Source organism: Boleophthalmus pectinirostris, unplaced genomic scaffold (assembly GCF_026225935.1).
Source record: "Boleophthalmus pectinirostris isolate CB_2022bp ecotype Guang Dong unplaced genomic scaffold, ASM2622593v1 HiC_scaffold_8, whole genome shotgun sequence".
Lineage (NCBI taxonomy): Eukaryota > Metazoa > Chordata > Actinopteri > Gobiiformes > Gobiidae > Boleophthalmus > Boleophthalmus pectinirostris.
In genome coordinates this window covers 33,839,880-33,860,136 of record NW_026571515.1, presented here as the reverse complement: position 1 = coordinate 33,860,136, position 20,257 = coordinate 33,839,880, and the positions used below count along the sequence as shown (strand labels likewise).

At 36.7% G+C, this 20,257-nt stretch overlaps 1 protein-coding gene across 1 annotated transcript in view; it reads left to right on the top strand.

Moving 5' to 3' along the window:
- Positions 1-20,257, top strand: part of dgkaa (diacylglycerol kinase, alpha a) — a 52,273-nt gene that overhangs the window by 23,802 nt on the left and 8,214 nt on the right. Inside the window, exons 4-18 of the mRNA XM_055165805.1 lie at positions 6,397-6,523; positions 6,809-6,883; positions 7,409-7,458; positions 7,537-7,611; positions 9,419-9,535; positions 13,697-13,814; positions 14,217-14,305; positions 15,375-15,494; positions 17,157-17,255; positions 18,066-18,140; positions 18,571-18,644; positions 18,721-18,795; positions 19,077-19,162; positions 19,254-19,343; positions 20,050-20,210. Of these exons, the coding sequence (XP_055021780.1) occupies positions 6,397-6,523; positions 6,809-6,883; positions 7,409-7,458; positions 7,537-7,611; positions 9,419-9,535; positions 13,697-13,814; positions 14,217-14,305; positions 15,375-15,494; positions 17,157-17,255; positions 18,066-18,140; positions 18,571-18,644; positions 18,721-18,795; positions 19,077-19,162; positions 19,254-19,343; positions 20,050-20,210 (1,431 nt within the window). The remainder of the gene's footprint in view (positions 1-6,396; positions 6,524-6,808; positions 6,884-7,408; positions 7,459-7,536; positions 7,612-9,418; positions 9,536-13,696; positions 13,815-14,216; positions 14,306-15,374; positions 15,495-17,156; positions 17,256-18,065; positions 18,141-18,570; positions 18,645-18,720; positions 18,796-19,076; positions 19,163-19,253; positions 19,344-20,049; positions 20,211-20,257) is intronic.

Here is a 20,257-nt window from a genome sequence, read left to right as displayed (position 1 = left end):
CGCTTTTTCACGCAAATCCTTATTTTAAATTTTGTTCATTGTAAACTGCATTTTTCATCACATAGGTCAAAATAGGCCTGTTCAAAAACTGTAGAAGTGATTTTTAAAATTTGTTACCTCAACATTTTTATCAGTGACACTATAGAGAAAAATAAATACCTGAAAAAAGCAACAATTTAAGTCAGAATAACCAGAATAATCGTGACTAGTTGGCTATTAAAATAATCATAATTGTATTTTGATAATTGTTATCATTGTCTGGAAAATACACTCTAAAACACATGCCAAAAGATCTTTTTATACAGTGACAGTGTTTGGAAAAATAGAAGCAATTTCTGATTTTCATCAGTAATAGACTAGAGCTATATTGTATGGCTTCACAAATCTACATATTTCAACATGTACTTGGTTAAAAAAATGTTTCTAAAAAGTTCCAATGCACAATAGAAATAGAAAAATTATAGCTGACTAGTCAAACACTAAAATCCATGTAGGTAGCAGCCCCACTATAAATAATATAGCCAGTTAGCCAGCCCTAGCTTGTATATTGATACCATTTTTCATTTCAATGTCGATTTATTACTATAGTGCACAGTATATCTTGTGGCGAGCCCTATTATCTGAACATTAATTGCCTTGTGCAGATTAATTAGATTGAAATCCATCGATCGTGTTGACTAAGCTGTAGCTGAGAAATGCTTGAGGCGCGTTGGACCGGGGCTGTAGATGTAAATTACCTCTTTAGTTTTGCCCACGCAGCAGAGACCTGGCTCCCCCTTCACACAATGTAAGCTGAAAAACCCTCCTCCATTACTGTACATCACCGACTTACTGCAGCCTACCAAATGAGAGACAGACAATTTACTAGTGACTATAAGGACAGGTTTGGGATAATAGAATGATATGTACTGTAAAATAGAAGGCAAAATAGTTCAAATTATTATAATTTTTTTAGACCTAATTATTACTTCTTTTAGTGTTGTCACAATACTAAAATTACAAACTTGATTTCAGTACTAAGGGATAGACTACATACTCAATACAGATTCTGATACCACAGTGATAAATGATGATTAAACGCTCTTTCTTTAGACATTAGAATGAGGGATTTTAATATAATGGTTCCATAGTGGTCCATGGGTGTCTAGTCAATGTTGTCTTATACTTGTTACCACTTATATAAAGCTAGTCAGGAAATGTTTTTAGTACTGATACCTGCTCTACAACCTCCATAGTGTCCTCAATGGTCACAGGTCGCAGGTTGTGGCCTGCACTACTTAAAGTTCACCACCATTACTTTATTGTTCTGTCTGCATCTCCAAAGGTCAAAATGCTCTGTCCCACCTTGTGATCTCATGTAGTGGTAGTTTTCAAGTTAATAACTACCTTTTACCCTTAGGGCTGAAATCATTCAAATGATTCTAGTAAAGGTGTATGGAGTTTAAAAATACAGTGGCGCACTTCCTGTATTACCACATGACATGAAACAAAACACAACTCCAGGTATGTTTTTGGTGAGGAAACAACATTATAACATAGATCAGAAATAGCATAATATCGGCTCTTTAACTTATTTTAGATAGTGTGTAGATCTTCACTTTAACAGTTCCGATGATGTCTCCCTTCGTTTGTCTCATTGTCTGTGCCGTACAGTTATTTATTAGTGGGACAGCTCTGCAGGGTATCAGCGACAAATGGAAAATGTCAACAGAAATGGGTTTGTGGTTCAGCGTTACCGAGGGAGAGCAGTCTGTTTGCCCTGTAGCCATCACGCACAGACGGACGAGGAGCGGCAATTCACTACAGATGTCACATTTGAACACTATTTTAAATTAGGAGTGAAACTTATTTCTTATTATAAGTTGCATGATATATTGTAGATAAAATATAGGGATTTCCTGATGGCATTAGAATATTTCATTGTCTTGTAGTGCTTACATAGTCTGAGCTCGATTTATCTCCATGTTTTCGAGCTAAATTTGTCCTCCCCCAGTACAGATATATTGTATAAGCTGCTACTGAGGTAAAAATAAGACTGACGTGTACTGTCTGCAGCTACTTTAAATAGAGTTTTATTGTCCGACAGGAAGTGCGCTGCTAGCATGCTAATTATTGCTAACTTTACCACTACACTACACTCTGCTTTTGCCTCTGAAAAATGATTATAAACTCATCACGGGGAATAATTAATATGATTGGAATGCATAACGTAAGTGAGGAATAACTATGGACCACTGCAAACTGTTTAAAATTAACTAGTTTTGTTTTTCATGTTTTTAAGACTGTAAAAAACAGGTTGAACTGATGACGTTTCTCTCCTTAAAAACATGTTTCTGAGTCTGAGTCTGAGTCCATATGTTGAGGAGATTAATTGTTGTGGGAGGAGTTGAAGTGTTCTTTATCTCCATGGATCTGTAATAAAAACTGGATAAGGCATTCCCATAGCCCATATATATGATTTGACATAGCTAACGTGCTAGCTGCCCCGTGGCTCCTTCTGACTCTTCTGGCTCCAATTGACTCACATTAGGAGCTTGTTGCCCCTCTCTCTATAACTGCTGCTGTTGAGCCATGTCATTTTGGTCTTAAAATGTTCGTATTAACCCGCGACATAGGATCCAGAATTTATTTTCCTGTTGTTTTGTCTGTCAAAAAAATCCTATTCACAATTTAGAGCCTGGCTCCAGATTCACGCATGTAACCATTAGCCTCATTTGAGTGCCGCTGAACACTACAGGTGACGTCACACTCGCTTAGTTCACTTCTTTTATAAATTTCAAGATGACTAGTGGCCTCTCCAGGTACTGCACCTTCGAGGAGCTTGTGCCCAGAAAGAATTCTTCCATAGAGAGCAATGCATGTTTTTGGGAAATCAAACTGCCTGCGTTTGGCTGACAGGGCATCAACAACTTTCACAAAGGTTGAATTTTGTAAGGATTCTTTTCTTTTTTCACAACATAAACTTTTAAACATTTTAAAATCCTCAAAGCGCCTAAAAGTTAGCTTTGTAAGACTTGGCCTAGCCCCACTCTGAGCCCGCTCTAGCTCCGCTCTAGCAGTTTTCGCTCTGATTGGTCCAAACGCACCACACTGTGCACGTTACAGACACCACACGGGTAGGACGTGCTAGCCCCTATTGAGAAGTAATGCAGAAGAGAAAAATATTTTTGGGGCCATGCGCCAATGAGCACAGACCACTGAATTTGATTATTTGATTACAGTTCTGCGTTTATCTCCCCCCTATTGGTAGCTAACAAACTCTGCACAGCCACAGCAACAATGGAGAAACTACTTTCCATTTCCATGTTGCCGTTTAATGGACCAAAAATTATGCCATAAAAAGCAAAGAAACACATTGTGTCTGTTAAGCTGCCCATAGTTCTGCCCCAGGGCCACATCCTCTGAATGCTGAGGGGCATTTTTCAGATAAAATGGTGCCAGTGCATAGCATCTATACAATGAGGTAAAAAGTTATAAAAGTTAACAAGTCACTAGCAGATTTTAAACATATAACAGCATTCAAAAACATAGACTTTTCCACAACATAAGTCAACAACAACGATGACACAGGACAAGCAATAGACATGCACAGGCAGCAGGCAGCACAAAAGCCTCTCTTTTCAGTTTCAATCCACACAATCAATGCAGAAATACTGGTTCCTACTAGTACCTATTTGATCAAATACAAAACCCTCACTACACGGACTGCAATGAAGTTATGGTCAACAGTGACTAAATTCAATGTACCTTTTACAATGTATGACCAAATGTAAATGCAGCCTATTTATAATCTTTTTACATTTTGAGACCTACCTACACAACTGAAACGTATACTATTTAAAGCAGACCTTTTCACTGCATTTAACCATGTCATAGTTGTTTCCCCTCACCGTTTATTCACCCAAAGTTGTATATGAAGTGATTCATGCATATTTGAGTAAGTTTAAATCGCTTATTTACAAGATGCTATTTTGCCGATTCACCCCCATTTTCACTGCCACTGGCATATGCCCACATCATTTTGGTACAAATGAATCCTCTGCTCACTAGTGTGATCTGCAGCTTTCCATCGGCGGGACCACCAACTACACAGCTATTTGTTGTGATGTCTATGACAATGTCTGCACCTATTGGGCAATGCCGTTTTGTTCCACAGAAGACTTGTTTCTTTTACAAGAGTACTGCAAAGAATATTTAAAATGTGCAAATTATAACAATGATTCATGGGTGCTATAGATTATAACTATGTAGCAGACAGAAGTACAATAGGTCTTCTTTAATGGATGATATTTGTAGTATTTGTAAATCACAAACATATTTGCTACAACAGTCAAATTGTTAGTCTTGTGTAGTAGTTTACCCATGCACCATGCATACGCTACCTTGTCTTATTCAACTGTGGTGTTTTATGTTGCTACTGACAAAGCAACACATATTTTGATGACTTCAGTAACTGTCCTTTACTTCCTAAAATAGCAAAGTTACTCAAACAAAACCCACAAATGTGCATTTCACTGTGTCTGTATCTACGAGACTCTGTGAATGAAGTGGTATTCTATTTTCAGAAAAAGTTTTGTTGATATAAATGTTTGCTTACTTGAAAGTTGATGGTTAAATGCTCATTACTTGTGACAATGATTTATTGTTGTTGTGTGCGGCAAGACACATCATCCACCCAACATTTGTGGAATTCTCTCTTTGCCATTTCTTATGAGTATAGTCATTTCAATATCACTGTCTCCAGACCCCATCTTCTCTTGTAGAATCTGAAAACATCCAATTGAATCAAAGCTTTTGATAAAAAAATAAATAAATTGCTATTTGTTTTTAACAAGTGAAGAGTCTATAGATATGCATTAATAAAAACATTATACTGATACCTTGCAGCTGATGTTAACTGTAGGCTCTGCTCTGTCTGAGGCTTGTTAGATTTTAATCTGAACTGTTGTAGCTGGAACTACAACAGGCAATCTGACTGGTGCTGTTAAATAAATCTATCACACATAAAATTACAGTCACAAGATAGCTAGCATTAGCCAACAGTTTTTCAGTTAGTCTCTCTCACCTTTTTTGTTGAAAATCAAACACCTAAACAGAATCATGGACACTTTTTTAAATCACAGACTCCTGAAAATGTGTTGTTTAATTTTTTTTTTGTTTGTTTTTTGAGTTTTCTTAAAACGTTTTGTGTGTGTACTGTGCCACCATGGTAACTCCTAAACATTTCACCAGAGTTGTTTTAACTGTGTTCCCATATGATAGTCTGTTCATGTATTTTCCCATTTATTTCTTTGGGTCTTGCATTCATTGTTTTCTAATACCCCTTAACAACACCCACAGCCCTGTATTTACTTACAATTATGCCAAGCATTCATACTGTCAACAATAAAGTCATGTGAATGAAAATCTACCGCTTGTCACAACTGAAACTGAAATGCTACTCTGAAGACGCGGAGGTTCTCAGTTCTGCAGTTTTGTACAGGAAGTTAGAGGACCAATTTCTATTATTAAGAGATTTTAGATCAGCTTTGGGGTTTACAATGAACATGCACTAAAATAATCTTCCACTTACAGTACCAGTCAAAAGTTTAGACAGATCCTTCCATTAAATGTTTTTGTTTCTTTATGTTTATTACTTACTGTACATTTTAGATACATACAGAAGACATAAAATAAATTGTGCAAGATATATGGAATTATGTAGCAAAGAAATAAAAAGACATGAAATAATTCAACTAAATATTTTTTTTTAATTTTAGATGCAAATTCTCAAAGTAGCCACTCCTTGCTTTATTGACAGTGCTACAAACCCTTGGCCTTTCTCTCCTGAAATGGTTTTCACTTCACAAGTATACCATGTCAAGATCAAGAAATGCCAACAGTAAAGACCACGGTTCAAAGCAAAGAGTGGCTTTTTTTTTTTTTTTTTATAATTTTAATTTTTTTATTTATTTTGAGATATTTTTTGTTTACTACAGTCAATATGGGTTCATTCATGGCTTTTCAGTGAGAATGTACAATGCAGATATTTGTAGAAATCTGTAGAAAAATGTATTAAAAAGTGTGTCTAAACTTTTGACTGGTACTAAACTTTTACATTACACTATCACCTAGGACTCTAGATTACAATAAATCAGTTTCAGAAACAAAAAGCCAGACACAAACCTGAGCTATATCCATGGGTTTCAGATTGATGAAAAAGTAGGACTATTACCATAGAGATTAACAATTAAAAACAAAATATTATATCTTTTGAATGGGGTAAAGGTCGTCAAGATGTTGCATATAACACAAAGCTGAAACCCATGAGTAGCTTGCTAATATTAATGCAACTTTTGAACATGATTATTATTTATTCATTTCATTATTTACGTTGTGTGTTTTGTGTTGTTGTAGTGCATCAATGAGGAGGGCTTCCGTCTGTTTCTGAAGACATATTTGGAGGTGGAGGACTTCCCTGCGGACCTGTGCCAGAGACTCTTCCGATCGTTCCAAAACTCCAAAGACTCCACAGACAGTGCCAGTAAGATTAGCCAAAACAAAACGCCTCCACGCTAGCATCACACAAACCTCACATCAATTTACTACAGTTCGTTTGGAATGCTCTTTATCAACACAAGGCTGTCAGCAGTGGGCATTACAGACTAGTACTTTCACTCTTCATGGGGTTCCTGTTTATAGGTGACATTTTGAAGACTTTCAGTTTCAAAACAGATATAATGGTTTGTTTGAATTGTTAATAGCTATGGAAAGTGTAAAGCTATAATATAAGTTTCACTATCTCCTCGTCTCTGTCTGTTTGCTGCAGAGGAGGTCTTTCTGAAGGATGTGTCCTGTTACTTCTCTCTCCTGGAAGATGGACAGCCCAGGGACAAGCTGGAGTGTGAGTTATTAGTGCGAGTTGAAGGTTCTTGAATTATTGATACTTTGCAGTGACAGAGTGTCTGAAAACTCAAGAAAAAATAGATTTCAACATTTATATTTAGGAGCCTGTGATCAATACGAGCCTTCATGTTCCTGTTTAAGTGTTTGATTTTACACAAAAATGAGAGAGTGACTAACTGAAAAACTGTTGGCAAATGCTAGCTGGCTTGTCTCTGTAATGTTATGTGCGAGAGACTTACCAGACCTAGCAGCACAAATCCTCTCACCTGTTGTAATCCCATCCAAGTCAGCTCTTTCTGCTCAGTCTGTGTTAAAACAAAGCTCAAAGTCTAACTTGAGTAACAGAGCTTCAGAGCAGTGCATTCAGTTAGCTTCACACTCTCAGAGAATGTTGATGACATCCACTGCAAAGTATCACTAAAAGACAATATATTTTTGATATAATTCAATATCTGCAGCCTTCAGATTTGAATTTCATTAGTCATTCTTCTCTGAAAAACACTTTTTGTCTCTCTTTCTACAGTTGCTTTCAAACTGTACGACAGAGATGGTAATGGAGTCCTGGACAGTTCTGTAAGTCGAAATAGAAAATCAGGTTTTGTTACTTTTTAATCGCTTTCTCACTTCACTGTTTTGGTTTTATTTAAACAGGAAGTGGACAGAATCATTGCTCAGATGATGCATGCAGCAGACTACCTTGGCTGGGATGTCTCAGAGCTACTTCCTGTAAGCCCCCCTCCACATATTTTTAAATCTATTTTCATATATGTTTTGGTTTGGTCTTGGTTTGATAGTCCCAATTTAGTTCTGGTGTAGGTCTGGTTTAATCCTGGTCTAGTCCTGGTCTACTCCTGGTGTAAACCTGGTGTAGTTCTGGTTTAGTCCTGATTTAGCCTTGGTGTAGTCCTAGTTTAGTACTGGTTTAGTCTTTGTTTAGTCCATGTTTAATCCCATGTGCTGTGTTCCAATGTGTACAAGTGGAAACCCAGCCAAATCAAAGAATGCTACCTGGCCTTGAAAAATATGTCTGTTATGTGTATCCATAATTCATTTCGTAATACACGTCCTTATATAGCAACACAGAATCTGGAAACTTGGGGGGGTAAATATGGTAATGTAAATATTCTAGCTGTTAATCACCAAAAGCATTGCACAAAAATGTATCCAAAGGAGTCATCTGGACCAGCTATCATATTCTCTGAAATGAACTAGGGCACAAGATATGGGGGAAAAAATCAAATAATAGATCCCAATTTTTTATTAGATTTTTTTTCTCTCATTAATTTGAGAAAATGTCTTTCAGTTTTAATTCAAGGACAGATTTTCAAGTCAGTGCTATTGAACACAAAAAGTAGTCAAATTCTTTCCTCCAAAGTACAAACTCTGCTTTACTGACAGACGGTTGGTTAAAAAGTCCCTACGATAGGCTTTATTCACGCTTACGTCACAAACCAGGAAGACGTTTAGAAAGACATGAGTTATTGTCAACAGGCTTGCCTAAAACCAACTGTGGTAAAACCCATTGAAGTAAATGTGAACAGCGGTAAAATGAGGACTGCAGACTTATGTGCTGCTTGGAATCATCTTGAATTTAGCACCCTCATCTCTTCTAATCACATGTACCAATGTGCTCAGAGTGAGTCAGTGGGGAAATGGTGAAAACTGAGGTAGGGTTGTAATTGTTGATTAGCCGGACATATCGGAATGCTACACTGACATGTAGATGAAGAAAACTGGGCCTTGGAAGATGTAATCGCATCGTTGCAAACGTCTTCCTGGTTAGTGACGTAAGTGTGAATAGAGCCTATTGCTCGGCTGAAACAATTCTCAATTGGACTGATTTCACAGCACCACAATGAACAGTGTTACATTCTAACTCTGAATGTGAACTGAATGTGCTGTTCCTACCTTCAGCTAACAAATAAAGATAAAGTCCATATACTTTAAAAGGTCCTATTTTATGCAAAAGAAATGAGCATTTAGCCATGTTAGAACATTGTTATCTCCCCAGAAACATACCTGTTTTGTTTCATTCACACGTGGTTAAGTAATGCTACATTATTAGGCTATTTACATCTCCCAAACTCAAAATGCTCTGTTCTACCTTGTGATGTCATGTAGTGGTATTTTTCAAACTTGCATCTACCTTTTGGCTTTTGTTCAATAGAGATTCCAGGGCAGTAGAGTTTCCAGGACTAAAATTATCCAAATGATTCTAGTGAAGGTGTATGGAGTTTAACAGCACAGGTGGAACAGAGTTTTTTTCAGTTTTAGAGAAGAAAAACAGCTCAAACTTGCTGGGTTTATGTGTTAAACATGTGAATGAAACAAATCACAACTCCAAGTACGTTACTGATGAAGAAGTGACACTGTAACATAGATTGATTTAATTGATCTGTTTTACTGCTGTTATTAATCGTCAGCCAGGGTAAAAAAAAATACATTGTTGCTTCAGAAATTCACACAATTATTCTTCATAAATTCAATTAATCATACTATCTTAGTGTAGCTTCATTGACATTCTTCTCCTCAGGTTCTGAAGGACATGATGACAGCCATAGATGCAGACAGCAGTGGCACCGTGTCCCTGGACGAGTGGGTGAACGGAGGCATGAACAACGTCCCGCTGCTGGTGCTCCTTGGGCTAAAGGTATGCACCGCCATGTTTGTTTTCCACACCTCTCTCTCTTTGTGGTAAAACCTTTATGAGGAGACTGAATGGTTGGCCTATTTTCATATTGTCCTTGGCCTCTTGATCTACACACAGGAGATTTGCAGTTATGTGCAGGAATGTCATCTGGTTTCAAGCTCAGCTGCTATATTAATGCTTGTCTTGATGGAGATGTTATTGTTCCACAGTATGGCATTAAACGTAACTATCTTATATATTTACTTAAAAACAAGTGTTGTTATTGATGAAAAATACCTTCAAAATCATGTATTCTTTCTGTGAGTAGGGTTGCCTCTCCACAAATCTGACCTGTATGTTTAATGTCAAACTGTGGAATATTCTAGGCAAATAGCATAGCATCTCTATAAAAACAATTATTCTCCACCAGGATAATTTCAATGCATCTTTAATAGAGATGGATAGATATTTTTTTGTATAATAGCGATTTAGCATTTGTGGATTTACTTATTAGAATATTTCCATGTTATCAATAGGGAAATTGGCAGCCCCACAATCTGGGAGGATTATAACAGAACATGAAAGGAAGTTTAATGTCTTACTCTGGAAATGTCTGGGCATTTCCATGGAGCAGGTGTCAGACCTCCATCAGAAAGGTTATGTAGTAAACCATTAATCATAACCTGTAATGCTAATATACTATAATATGGATTAATAAACAACATTTGTGTAATTTCCTTCATATACATCTCATAAAATGCTATAAATTTCCTGCATCTGAAATAGTTAAATCATACCACATTCTTGAATCTGAAAACTACCAATCCCATCTTCCCACAGAAATGTTATACAGGTTTTATTTAGTTTTCCATGATTTTGCCAAGCCTCTGGTCAGCTGGACTGGTTTGGGTGAGAACAATGCCAGGGACTTCCCCTTTGGGCTATTTCTGGGTACAAATGGACATTCGAAGCCTTGGTGCCTTTAGTCTGCCCCTCACACTGCAGAATGCTTTCTTACTCCCCATAGAGATTCATGTTTAAAATACACGGCCAAAAGAGAGAGAGCGAGAGAGAGAGCTAGATGGACAGAGAGGGAGAGAGAAGAACGAGGGAGAGTGATGGTAGAGAGAGAGGGGGGCCGGAGATAGAGGGCGTGAGAGACGGATAAAGAGCGGGGAAGTGGAGGAAGAAGAGGAAAGAGAGATGGGATGAGAGAGAGAGCGAGAAATATATATAGAGAGAGGAAGAGAGGGAGTGGAGAGAGAAGGGGGAGGTAGGAAACAGGGGACAGAGGGATAGAGAGAGATAGAGGCTGTGGTTAGAGAGAAAGGGAGGAAGTGAGCGAGAAGAGAAGGAGGTAGAGAAGGAGGGACAGATATAGAGAGGGAGGGGGCAGAAAGAGAGAGGGAGAGAGAGCAGGAATATAACTCTAGAGGAGACATTCCGATATGAACCTACAGTAATTGATCTCACATTTGACGGCCATGTTTTGACTGGAAGTTCTTCCCGAGCACACATGTAAACAAAAAGGGAGCTGCATCTATTTCACGCAGTTACTTACACAGTTATCCATAATCTGTAGTGAATAAATGTCACTTTAAATTTAATCCATCAAACATGAATTACAGAAAAAGTATAAACTATTTTGCTATTTTGGATATAGTTTTCTTTAAGCCCATGTTAGATCATACATAAGTGTAAACAGGTGGAGAGTGTGGGGTGAGACATTCAGCATATTACCAGAGCTATAACTCAAACTGCAAAATTTAGACTAACTGCTCATTACATGTACAGCAACTTAACCACTGCACAAACTATACCAACTACTCAGTCTTAGAGTTTAAATTACTATTTTTAGGTTACTTACTTGCAATACTGTGTGAGTGTTTGCCTTACAGAGAAACTTCGTTTTACGGAAATACAACATGCCCCAGAAAACTGTGCCTTTTCTACCCTGCTCAATCTCACTGTTTGTGCAAAATGTGAAAGGCAAAAGTGAATAACTAAAGTAATGCATATGTATAGGGTTGTCACAAAAAATGTATATCTAGATACTAATCAATACTAAAATTTGTTTAAAAAGTACATTAGTAGCATCCATCGATACTGAAAAAAATGACCTTTCTGGAATATATATTATAACTCGTATAAAACCGCTTGATAATATTAAACAAACGTAAATTATATTGTGTGGGAAATTACAATCTTTTGTTTAAAATAACAGAGTTTTTATAGTCATTGTCAAAATTGGTATTGAGCCTTTTCCTAAATCGAGTTTGAAATTTCGTATTGTGGCAACCCTTTATCTGTATAGCCCTTTAGTGCACTTACCAGATTGAGAAAAATCTTTATCCTTCCCTCACAAGATGGCAAGCAAATGTGCCACGCAGCTGTTGCGTAGTTTCTTCTAGACATCTTTACATGATCTCTCTGGGACAGACCCATTTGTGAGTGAAAACCTAAGGGTCCACCTACACACCACGAGTAATCTGTTTTTGTTTTGTTGACAATGTAAAACATTTTAATATATGAGTATAATAATATTCAGTGCTACTTTCTGTATTCATCTTATTATCACGGTTACTCGTGAGTGGGAGTGCAAAACCACCCTGTAAAGAGAGACAGTGTAGAGTAGGTTTATGAATAGATAGTGAAAAATAGACTATACAAAAGACCCGTGGGCATTTTGTATCAACTACACTAGAGTGATGCATTTTACTGGATGGAATGACAACTGTGATACAGATTAAATAAAGGTTCTATTCTAATATATTAAGCTATTGTTAATCAATATTTTTGAAGATGCAATATGTAATTTTTGTGGTGAAGGATCTGCTTGTCTTCAGATGTTATGGTTTTGCCTAAAATGTTCCACAGTATGGCATTAAACGTATCTCTTGTTTATTTAAGAATGGCTTTTAATTGCTAATTAATACAAAAACATGTTTCTTTCTATGAGCTGGGTCACTTCTCCACAGATTTGACATTAATTATTTTTTTTATTATTAATTAATCAATGTAGTTATATAGAGACTTTCAAGATACCCAAAACAACCATCACCAACACTCATGCACACACCACTTTCTAACTAGGCAATGCGGGTGAACTGTCTTGCCTAAGGACACAATGACAGTGGTCTCCCATCCAAGTTTTACCCAGGCCTGGCTTTTCTTAGCTTCTGAGATCTGATGAGATCAGGCTTTGACATGTAACTTGGGCTGGTGGCCTGACCTGCTTCTCATGGTGATAGAATAATCACACTGATGACACTGTGGAATATTCACAAGGCAAACAAATAAGATCCCCATGGAAACAACCAGGAGGCAGACGCTCTACCAGAGAAGCTGAGTTTATTCAGTTAATCTCAAACACTTCCACCTCCCGATGTCATTGCATGAATAGGTGGTAAACCAGGAAGGGCTCCTCAGTGTTTTTAAATCCACACATATTCATTAGACTCAAACTGATTATCATAGTTGTCAAAAACAACATTAACTAAGCAGATAACTAGCAGCTGTTTTTGTCATTTGAATTGTTTCACTCCTCAGTGGGCAATTTGAATACATGTTGAAATAGAAGCGTGACCTAAACCAAGAAAGTCACACTCACTAGCAATTAGGCAACCATCACTCATGGTGGCAAAATTGCACAATTTACATTTTAATTTTATATATTTCTGTAGTTTAAAATTTTTATCCTTTTGTTTATATGTTTGAAGTGAATAATTGAATGGGAAGTTTTGAATACATTGTCCAAAAAGTTCCGCTCCAGTGACAACAAGGCCTCTTTGTTCTAGGGAAGTGCGAGTGAAAGGTACACAGACATGTCCTTTCCTCATTGCTGTTCCATAAATTTTAGGGTTTTCAGTTTCACAAAAGGTTTATTAGTGTGGTCTCTAGGACGTTTATGGTCTTTTGGCTTTTTTATGAAGTAGGTATAATTGGTCAGTATAAGTTTTACATGCATTGACCTACACTTCAACTTATTCTTTATATCATCAGTGTTTGGCCTCCTACTAAGTTGGGCAGCATTATTTAGCATGACACCCCAAAATTTTATTTTAGGAACATTTCATCTAACCTAATTACTTAAATACTTACATGTACTTTTTTCCATACATTATACATATGCATATGTATAATGTGTATGTGGGACTTTAACTTTTTGTTTTTATTTCTCAGGTGACACAGAAAGATGGACAGCACCTTTGGAGGATGAAGCATTTTAACAAGCCTGTTTACTGTAACGTGTGTCAGAGCATGCTGCTGGGGCTCAGGAAGCAGGGCCTGTGCTGCACCTGTAAGTACCACAGGTCACCATCGGGGGGCAAAACTTACAATGAGAAAAACCTAAACCAATGAAATGATAAAAGATTTCGACAATTCACAATACAGTTGATTTGGTTTGTACAGTTTCACAGTATCATATGTTAGTTTGAGAGTATATTTGTATTACAGAGGAAACTGCAACACATTTTATGATTTACACAATTATACCTTAAAAAAATCAGCCCCTCTCTGATTTCCTTATATTATGTGACCAGCTTTATTAAAACACATTTATGATTACATTTTTAGGGTAAATTGCAATAAAACCTGATGCTGTCACTTATATTTTCCAATACCATAGTACCATGTGTAATAATTAGTAATTCTAATATAGATTAGTCTTTATCTCCCTATTGTCTTTTCTTTTGTACAGGCTGTAAATACACAGTCCATGGTCGCTGCGCCAACAGGAACCCAGCTCCCTGCACCAAGACCTATGTCAAGTCAAAGAAAGATACAGGGGTAAGTTAAGTTAAAATTACCTGAATTCAAAATATTAAAATGGATCTAAGCAATATTTTGATTTTATTTTTATTGCTTTGTTTTGTTTATTTTTAGTCCCAGATTAATTGATAGTGCCCAGTCATTTCAGACTATTCTTTTCAGTTGTAATTTAAAAGGCAAAATTATCTGTCAGTGAGGTTTAAATTGTTTTGTTATGACGCTGTTAATTTTCTTTCTTCTTGGCAGATAATTATGCCTAAAATAAGTAAATTAAAACAGTTATTAAACCTGCCTGAAAGATATTAAGACAAATTAAACAGTCAGTAATTTTAATAATAAGTCAATCTACACTTGTCAAAACAACTTAAAACAGTTAAGGGGGATCTATGTAGGTTTTTGGTAAGGGTCCAAAATCTTCCTTTCCTAATGGCTATGTTGTGGTTTTGCCTGGAATGTTCCACAGTATGGCATAAAACTTAGAAATCTCCGTGGGGACAAGCAGGTGACTCTGCAATAGCCAAGTAATGTGTGGCCATAGAAAGGCTTGTAACTGTGTAAATGAAAGTTTTTTACTATTTTGTACTATAGTGGAAGATTCCAGGCAAATCATAAATCAATCAATGGTGGCAAGCAGGTAGCAAAACAACCACCAAAAAGTTCCACATTACACCTTTAAATAATCCTGTTTCTGAAGTTATCTCCCTCAGAACAAATATTCATTGTTTTTTCTATGTAAGCAATAAAAACCTTGTGCTTCGGAGACAAGCATGTAACAGGCCCTCCACCAGAAAAGTTCCTTATAGTGTATCTATAATATAATGCTTTTGTACTGTTGCATCTTATATGATGTACATTTGCGCTGCATGTGTGCTGTTATTTGAGCAATGATATTAAAATCCTGGTACATTTTCATGAGATAAACAAGTGACAGATCCTTCACCAGGAAGTTCCATAATCCATCTTTAATATTCAGAATTTAATTTGACATTTTAACTGTTTTTGTGGTGTTGCATCTTACATAATGTACATTTCCGCTGCATATGTGCTGTTATTTGGGCAGTGATATTAAAGTCCTGGTACATTTCAGGTTCCAACACACGACTGGGTGAGTGGGAACTGTGATTCGAGGAAGTGTGATAAATGCCAGAAAAAAATCAAGAGCCTTCAGGGTTTAACGGGCAAACACTGCGTCTGGTGCCACACGATGGTAAGCACCTCTATTTTAACCTCTTCATCTCATCCGCTGTGAATCATAAACTGTTATGTAACATTTCAAACATCACATTTAAGCGAAACACAATTTGGGAGTTTGTAACCAAGTTTTAATTATGTTAGCATTTCAAAAACATACCTTCAGTAGGGTTACTGCTTGTCATTCATATATTTAAGGGGGCACTAAAGGGCATTAAACATATCTATTTCCATGGAGATGAGCAGGGGATGCCACTAGGCCAATTGGAGAGGCAGGCCCATTCGCAAAAATGCATGTATTATTTTACATGTAGTGCAGGTATTTTTCAAGCCTTCAATGAAAGAAATATGAGATAGATATTAGGGATGGGCATGATTAATCGATAATTGATCATTAAGAATTTCATCAATTACGTTACTTTTATCGACAAACCGAATGCAGGTTGCTGTGCGTAGCGTGACCAAACAGGGTCAGTACATGTGTCTCTCTGCACTCAGAAGGAGCGAGCAGACACAAACACTCGGTCAGTCTGCAGCGTACCGAAGCACAAATGCGTATTTAACGATGGTTTGTATAAGAAATTCCACGCTTTCCGTTGCGTTCGGGACAAGTGTGAGTCCATGTGGACAGTGTACAAAGCAGGAATATATGTGTCGGTGTCCAGTGGGAAAAAGTTTTGCCAGGTGAGAGTCGCGCAATGTCGATGACGAGTCCCTACCTCCCTCCCCCCGTACGGTGTCCTGGTTTTGACAAACGCAAATATGGTCACACTAACGTATATTCCACTGAGTCATGTCTTTTAATCTGACAGAAGTTGACCACATCAGCGACACAAGAGCTGTAGTTTTATCTTCGCTGAGTTCATGCAAATTAGCGATGCGGTTTTAAGTTTCGTTTCTGTGAGAGTTGCGCAAAACTGAATTAAACACATAATAATGTCAAACGGATTGATGTGGCTCTAGAGTCGTTATGTTTATATGTCGTTAAGTTGAATTTATTTATGCACATTAGCAGTGCAGATAGTAATAATAATGATGATCATTTTAATATAAAAACGTTAATGATTAATCGATAATCGATCGTTAATTCTTCCGACGATCGATTAAGAAAATTTCATCGAATGCCCATCCCTAATAGATATGCTTAATGCCATACTGTGGAATATATCGGGCAAATCAGGCAATAACATTTCAATGGAGGCAAGCAGGAAGCAAAACCCTCACTGGAAAGGTTACATATTACATCTTTAATTAATCGTGTTTAGTGAAGTTATCTCCCTCAAAACAAACATTCAATCATTGTTCTTTCTGTATATGCAATAGAAACCATCAAGTTGTTCTAAGCATTTAGTTCATTTGTGCTTAGGACTTAACTTTTAAATTACTTATTTGTTTCCTTGGTAACAGACCATGCGTGCATAGTCCAAGTATTTCCAGCAGCATGTTAATTAAACCCAGGAGTGATAAAAGACATTCAGAACCCTATTCAACTGTACTATTTTATAAATCCTCTTGCACTGATTGCTACTGTATTTTTAACTATGTGCTTAGGTATATAAAACGAATACTGCACAGGTCCAACTTTTACGCATAATGATGGGGAGGAAAACTGTATTTTTATTTTACAAGAAGATAGTCCATTACCCCAGCTTTAATTATCTTTGTTCTTGTGTTTCAGCGGCATGATGAATGTGCAGAGCTGGAGCCCATAGAGTGCAGCTGTGGGCCGCTTCGGGACCATATCCTTCCTCCGTGGGCCATATATCCTGTAATAAAGGTGCATCAGAAAACACCTGGTTACAACAAACACAATGCAAAGCACACAACTGTCACTGCACATCTGCATGTGCTCTCTTTATTCCCTCTGTAGCCTCTATCACAAATGCTTGCACAATGAATAGGGTTTATACTACTGCAACTACAACTACTACTACTACTACTACTATGAGTTACAATTACAATAGAACTTTATTTATTCCAGTGGGGCAATTTGATAATATATAAAATTGTGTATGGACAACTAGGGATGGACCAGTATGGATTTATTATTTATACCGATGTTTCGTTTGCTGCTGTGGCCGATAACCAATATTTGCTGATACCAATATTTACTTTTTTTAGCTTTAATTAACTTTTGTAAAAAAATAATAAGAAAATGTATTTATCTGGAATACAAAATTATTTGTTACATGTCTCCTATTTCCATTTTCACTCATTAGTCAGAGAATGAGGCAGTGCCAAAAAAATATCAGTATAGAATATCAGCATGGAATAGTGAGACGATTTGGTATCAGTATTGTTCAATACCGATATGGGAACTGATATATCGCCCATCCTAAGTAGCATAATAGTAGTAAATCTAAAATGTACATAAAATGGCTATATAAACAATTGGGTGGTGGGATAGAAAAACTGTTTTAAAGGCTGTAGGAATAATGCATATTGACTCAGTGCATTTAATATTTTCTGTAATCTCTTTGACAGATGCATTGTAGTGAATAGGTTTTCCATACCCCCACAATACAAACATATCTTAGTTTGCCTTATGATTTATATGAATATTTACCTATCGGTTTGTTTTTTAAAGGAAAGAACAAATGGCTGTTCAGGATCTGGAGATGACAGTGACCTCAATACGACTCCAGATGGACAAGTGCTGCAGGTAAAGTCCATAAACAATGTGAATGTTTATTTTAGGAGTGCCATTAATGCTAACTTAGCTAATAGATTAACCCAGTAGTTAATATTTAAGTAATCGGTTTACAATGGATAAGAATTTATGCAACATTTTAAAAATTATTTTTACAATTTTGATTCAATCTTTCAAAAAATATGAATCAGTCAAAGTTACATGTCAGATCTGTGGCGAGGCAAGCCACTCACAATAAAAATGCATGTTTCAATGTATTTTTCATCAATAAAAACAAAATATAAACTAAAAACATTATAAATAAGTGTAATCATATACTGATGATCATTGCAGGAAAATTAATATGATTTCGATGTAGACAAGCAGGTGGCAGAGCTTTGTCCAGTAAAGTTCCATAGTGCACCTTTAATATCACTATGTAACCATAACATTTGTTTTACAGATCAGTCCTGTGCCCAACACTCACCCGCTGTTAGTGTTTGTGAATCCTAAAAGTGGTGGCAAACAGGGTGAAAGGTCAGTGACAACAAAAGTAACACAGGAAGTTTAAATTTCATGATTGAGATTTTTGAGTTATTTTTCTCTTTTTCAGAATCTTACGGAAATTCCAGTATTTATTAAATCCACGACAAGTTTACAATCTCTCAAATGGAGGTCCAGGCCCAGGGTAGGTACTGTAGATTGCATCAGATAATAATGGTATAAATAATTGTTTGACTAGATAGAGTGTTCATTAATTGACTGCTAAAAACATTGTTATCAGCAGCCCTAATTAGCAATGCCACATTTTGATTTTGTGGAGTAGAAATGTTCCTAACAATAACTACATCTTTATAGCCTTAAGAAAGCATTAACAAACACAAATAGTTTATTAAGAAACTCTTTTGTGATGAAACATTACATTTACTTAATTATACTTCTAAATGACTCTTGCATTTTTTGTTTCAGTTTGAGTTTTTTTAGAAATCTACAGGACTACAGGATATTAGTGTGTGGGGGAGACGGCACAGTGGGATGGATTCTAGACGCCATTGGTGAGAGAGCATGATAAAAAATATATATAAACAAATGTTTTTCTATCTCTGTGTTAGAGACTATAGTGACATGTTTTGTATTTGTAAACAGACAAGGCTAATCTAATGGTGCGACCTCCTGTTGCTGTACTTCCTCTGGGCACAGGAAATGACCTTGCTCGATGTCTCAGATGGGGAGGAGGTAACAAAAATTGTATTATGTTCAGTTGTTGCTAATGAAAATATGAAAGTTTTCTTGTGAATTACTGCAGCACAATATGAGTAATAGACATAAATACATATTTTAGTATTTACAGGGAAACAAGCTGGCAAGCTTTGTTTAAGCTATTTATAGGTTTGAGGGAATTAAAATTGGGACTGTTGCCAGAGCAATAAAGACAATATGCTTTTCTTTATTTTCAGTCATCAAGAGTCCTCAAAATAACATCCATAACATGAAAAAGTAATCTGATTTACGAGTTTAAATAATGTTTTTTGTAGGTACATAGTTATAGTTTTAAGTTGTTAAATTGTCTTTTCAAAATTCTCCACTGCCCACAGCTGCAAACTGAGGGCACCGGATATTATGAATGTGGTGTGTGTGAATGATTGATGGTCTGGTCGGAGAGGTCAATGGTGCACATTGGCAGCCTCGCCTTTGTCAATCTACCCCAGCGCAGATGTGGCTACAATAATAACTTAATCAATGAATGTGGAGTGGAATAGACAATAAGTGTTATATAAAGCCAGTTTAATATACCTAACTTAAGTAGTCAAACAGAATAACTTATCATAAAATCTTGGATAGATAGATGGATGGATGGATGGATGTGTCAGTGGAGGGTGGTCCGAGTCCCTGATGACTGTTAACATCGCTTTTTATATATTTTACCTTTTCTATATTCCAGGATACGATGGAGAGGATCTTTGCCGTATTTTGAAGGACATAGAGTTGAGCACGGAGGTGATGATGGACCGCTGGAGCTTTAAAGTGATTGCAGATGAAACTCAAGAGCAGGGAGACCCTGTGCCATATGAAATCATCAACAACTACTTCTCCATCGGGGTGGTGAGTTCAGAAAAAATAGGAAATCTCAAAGTCAGAAGTACAGTGCT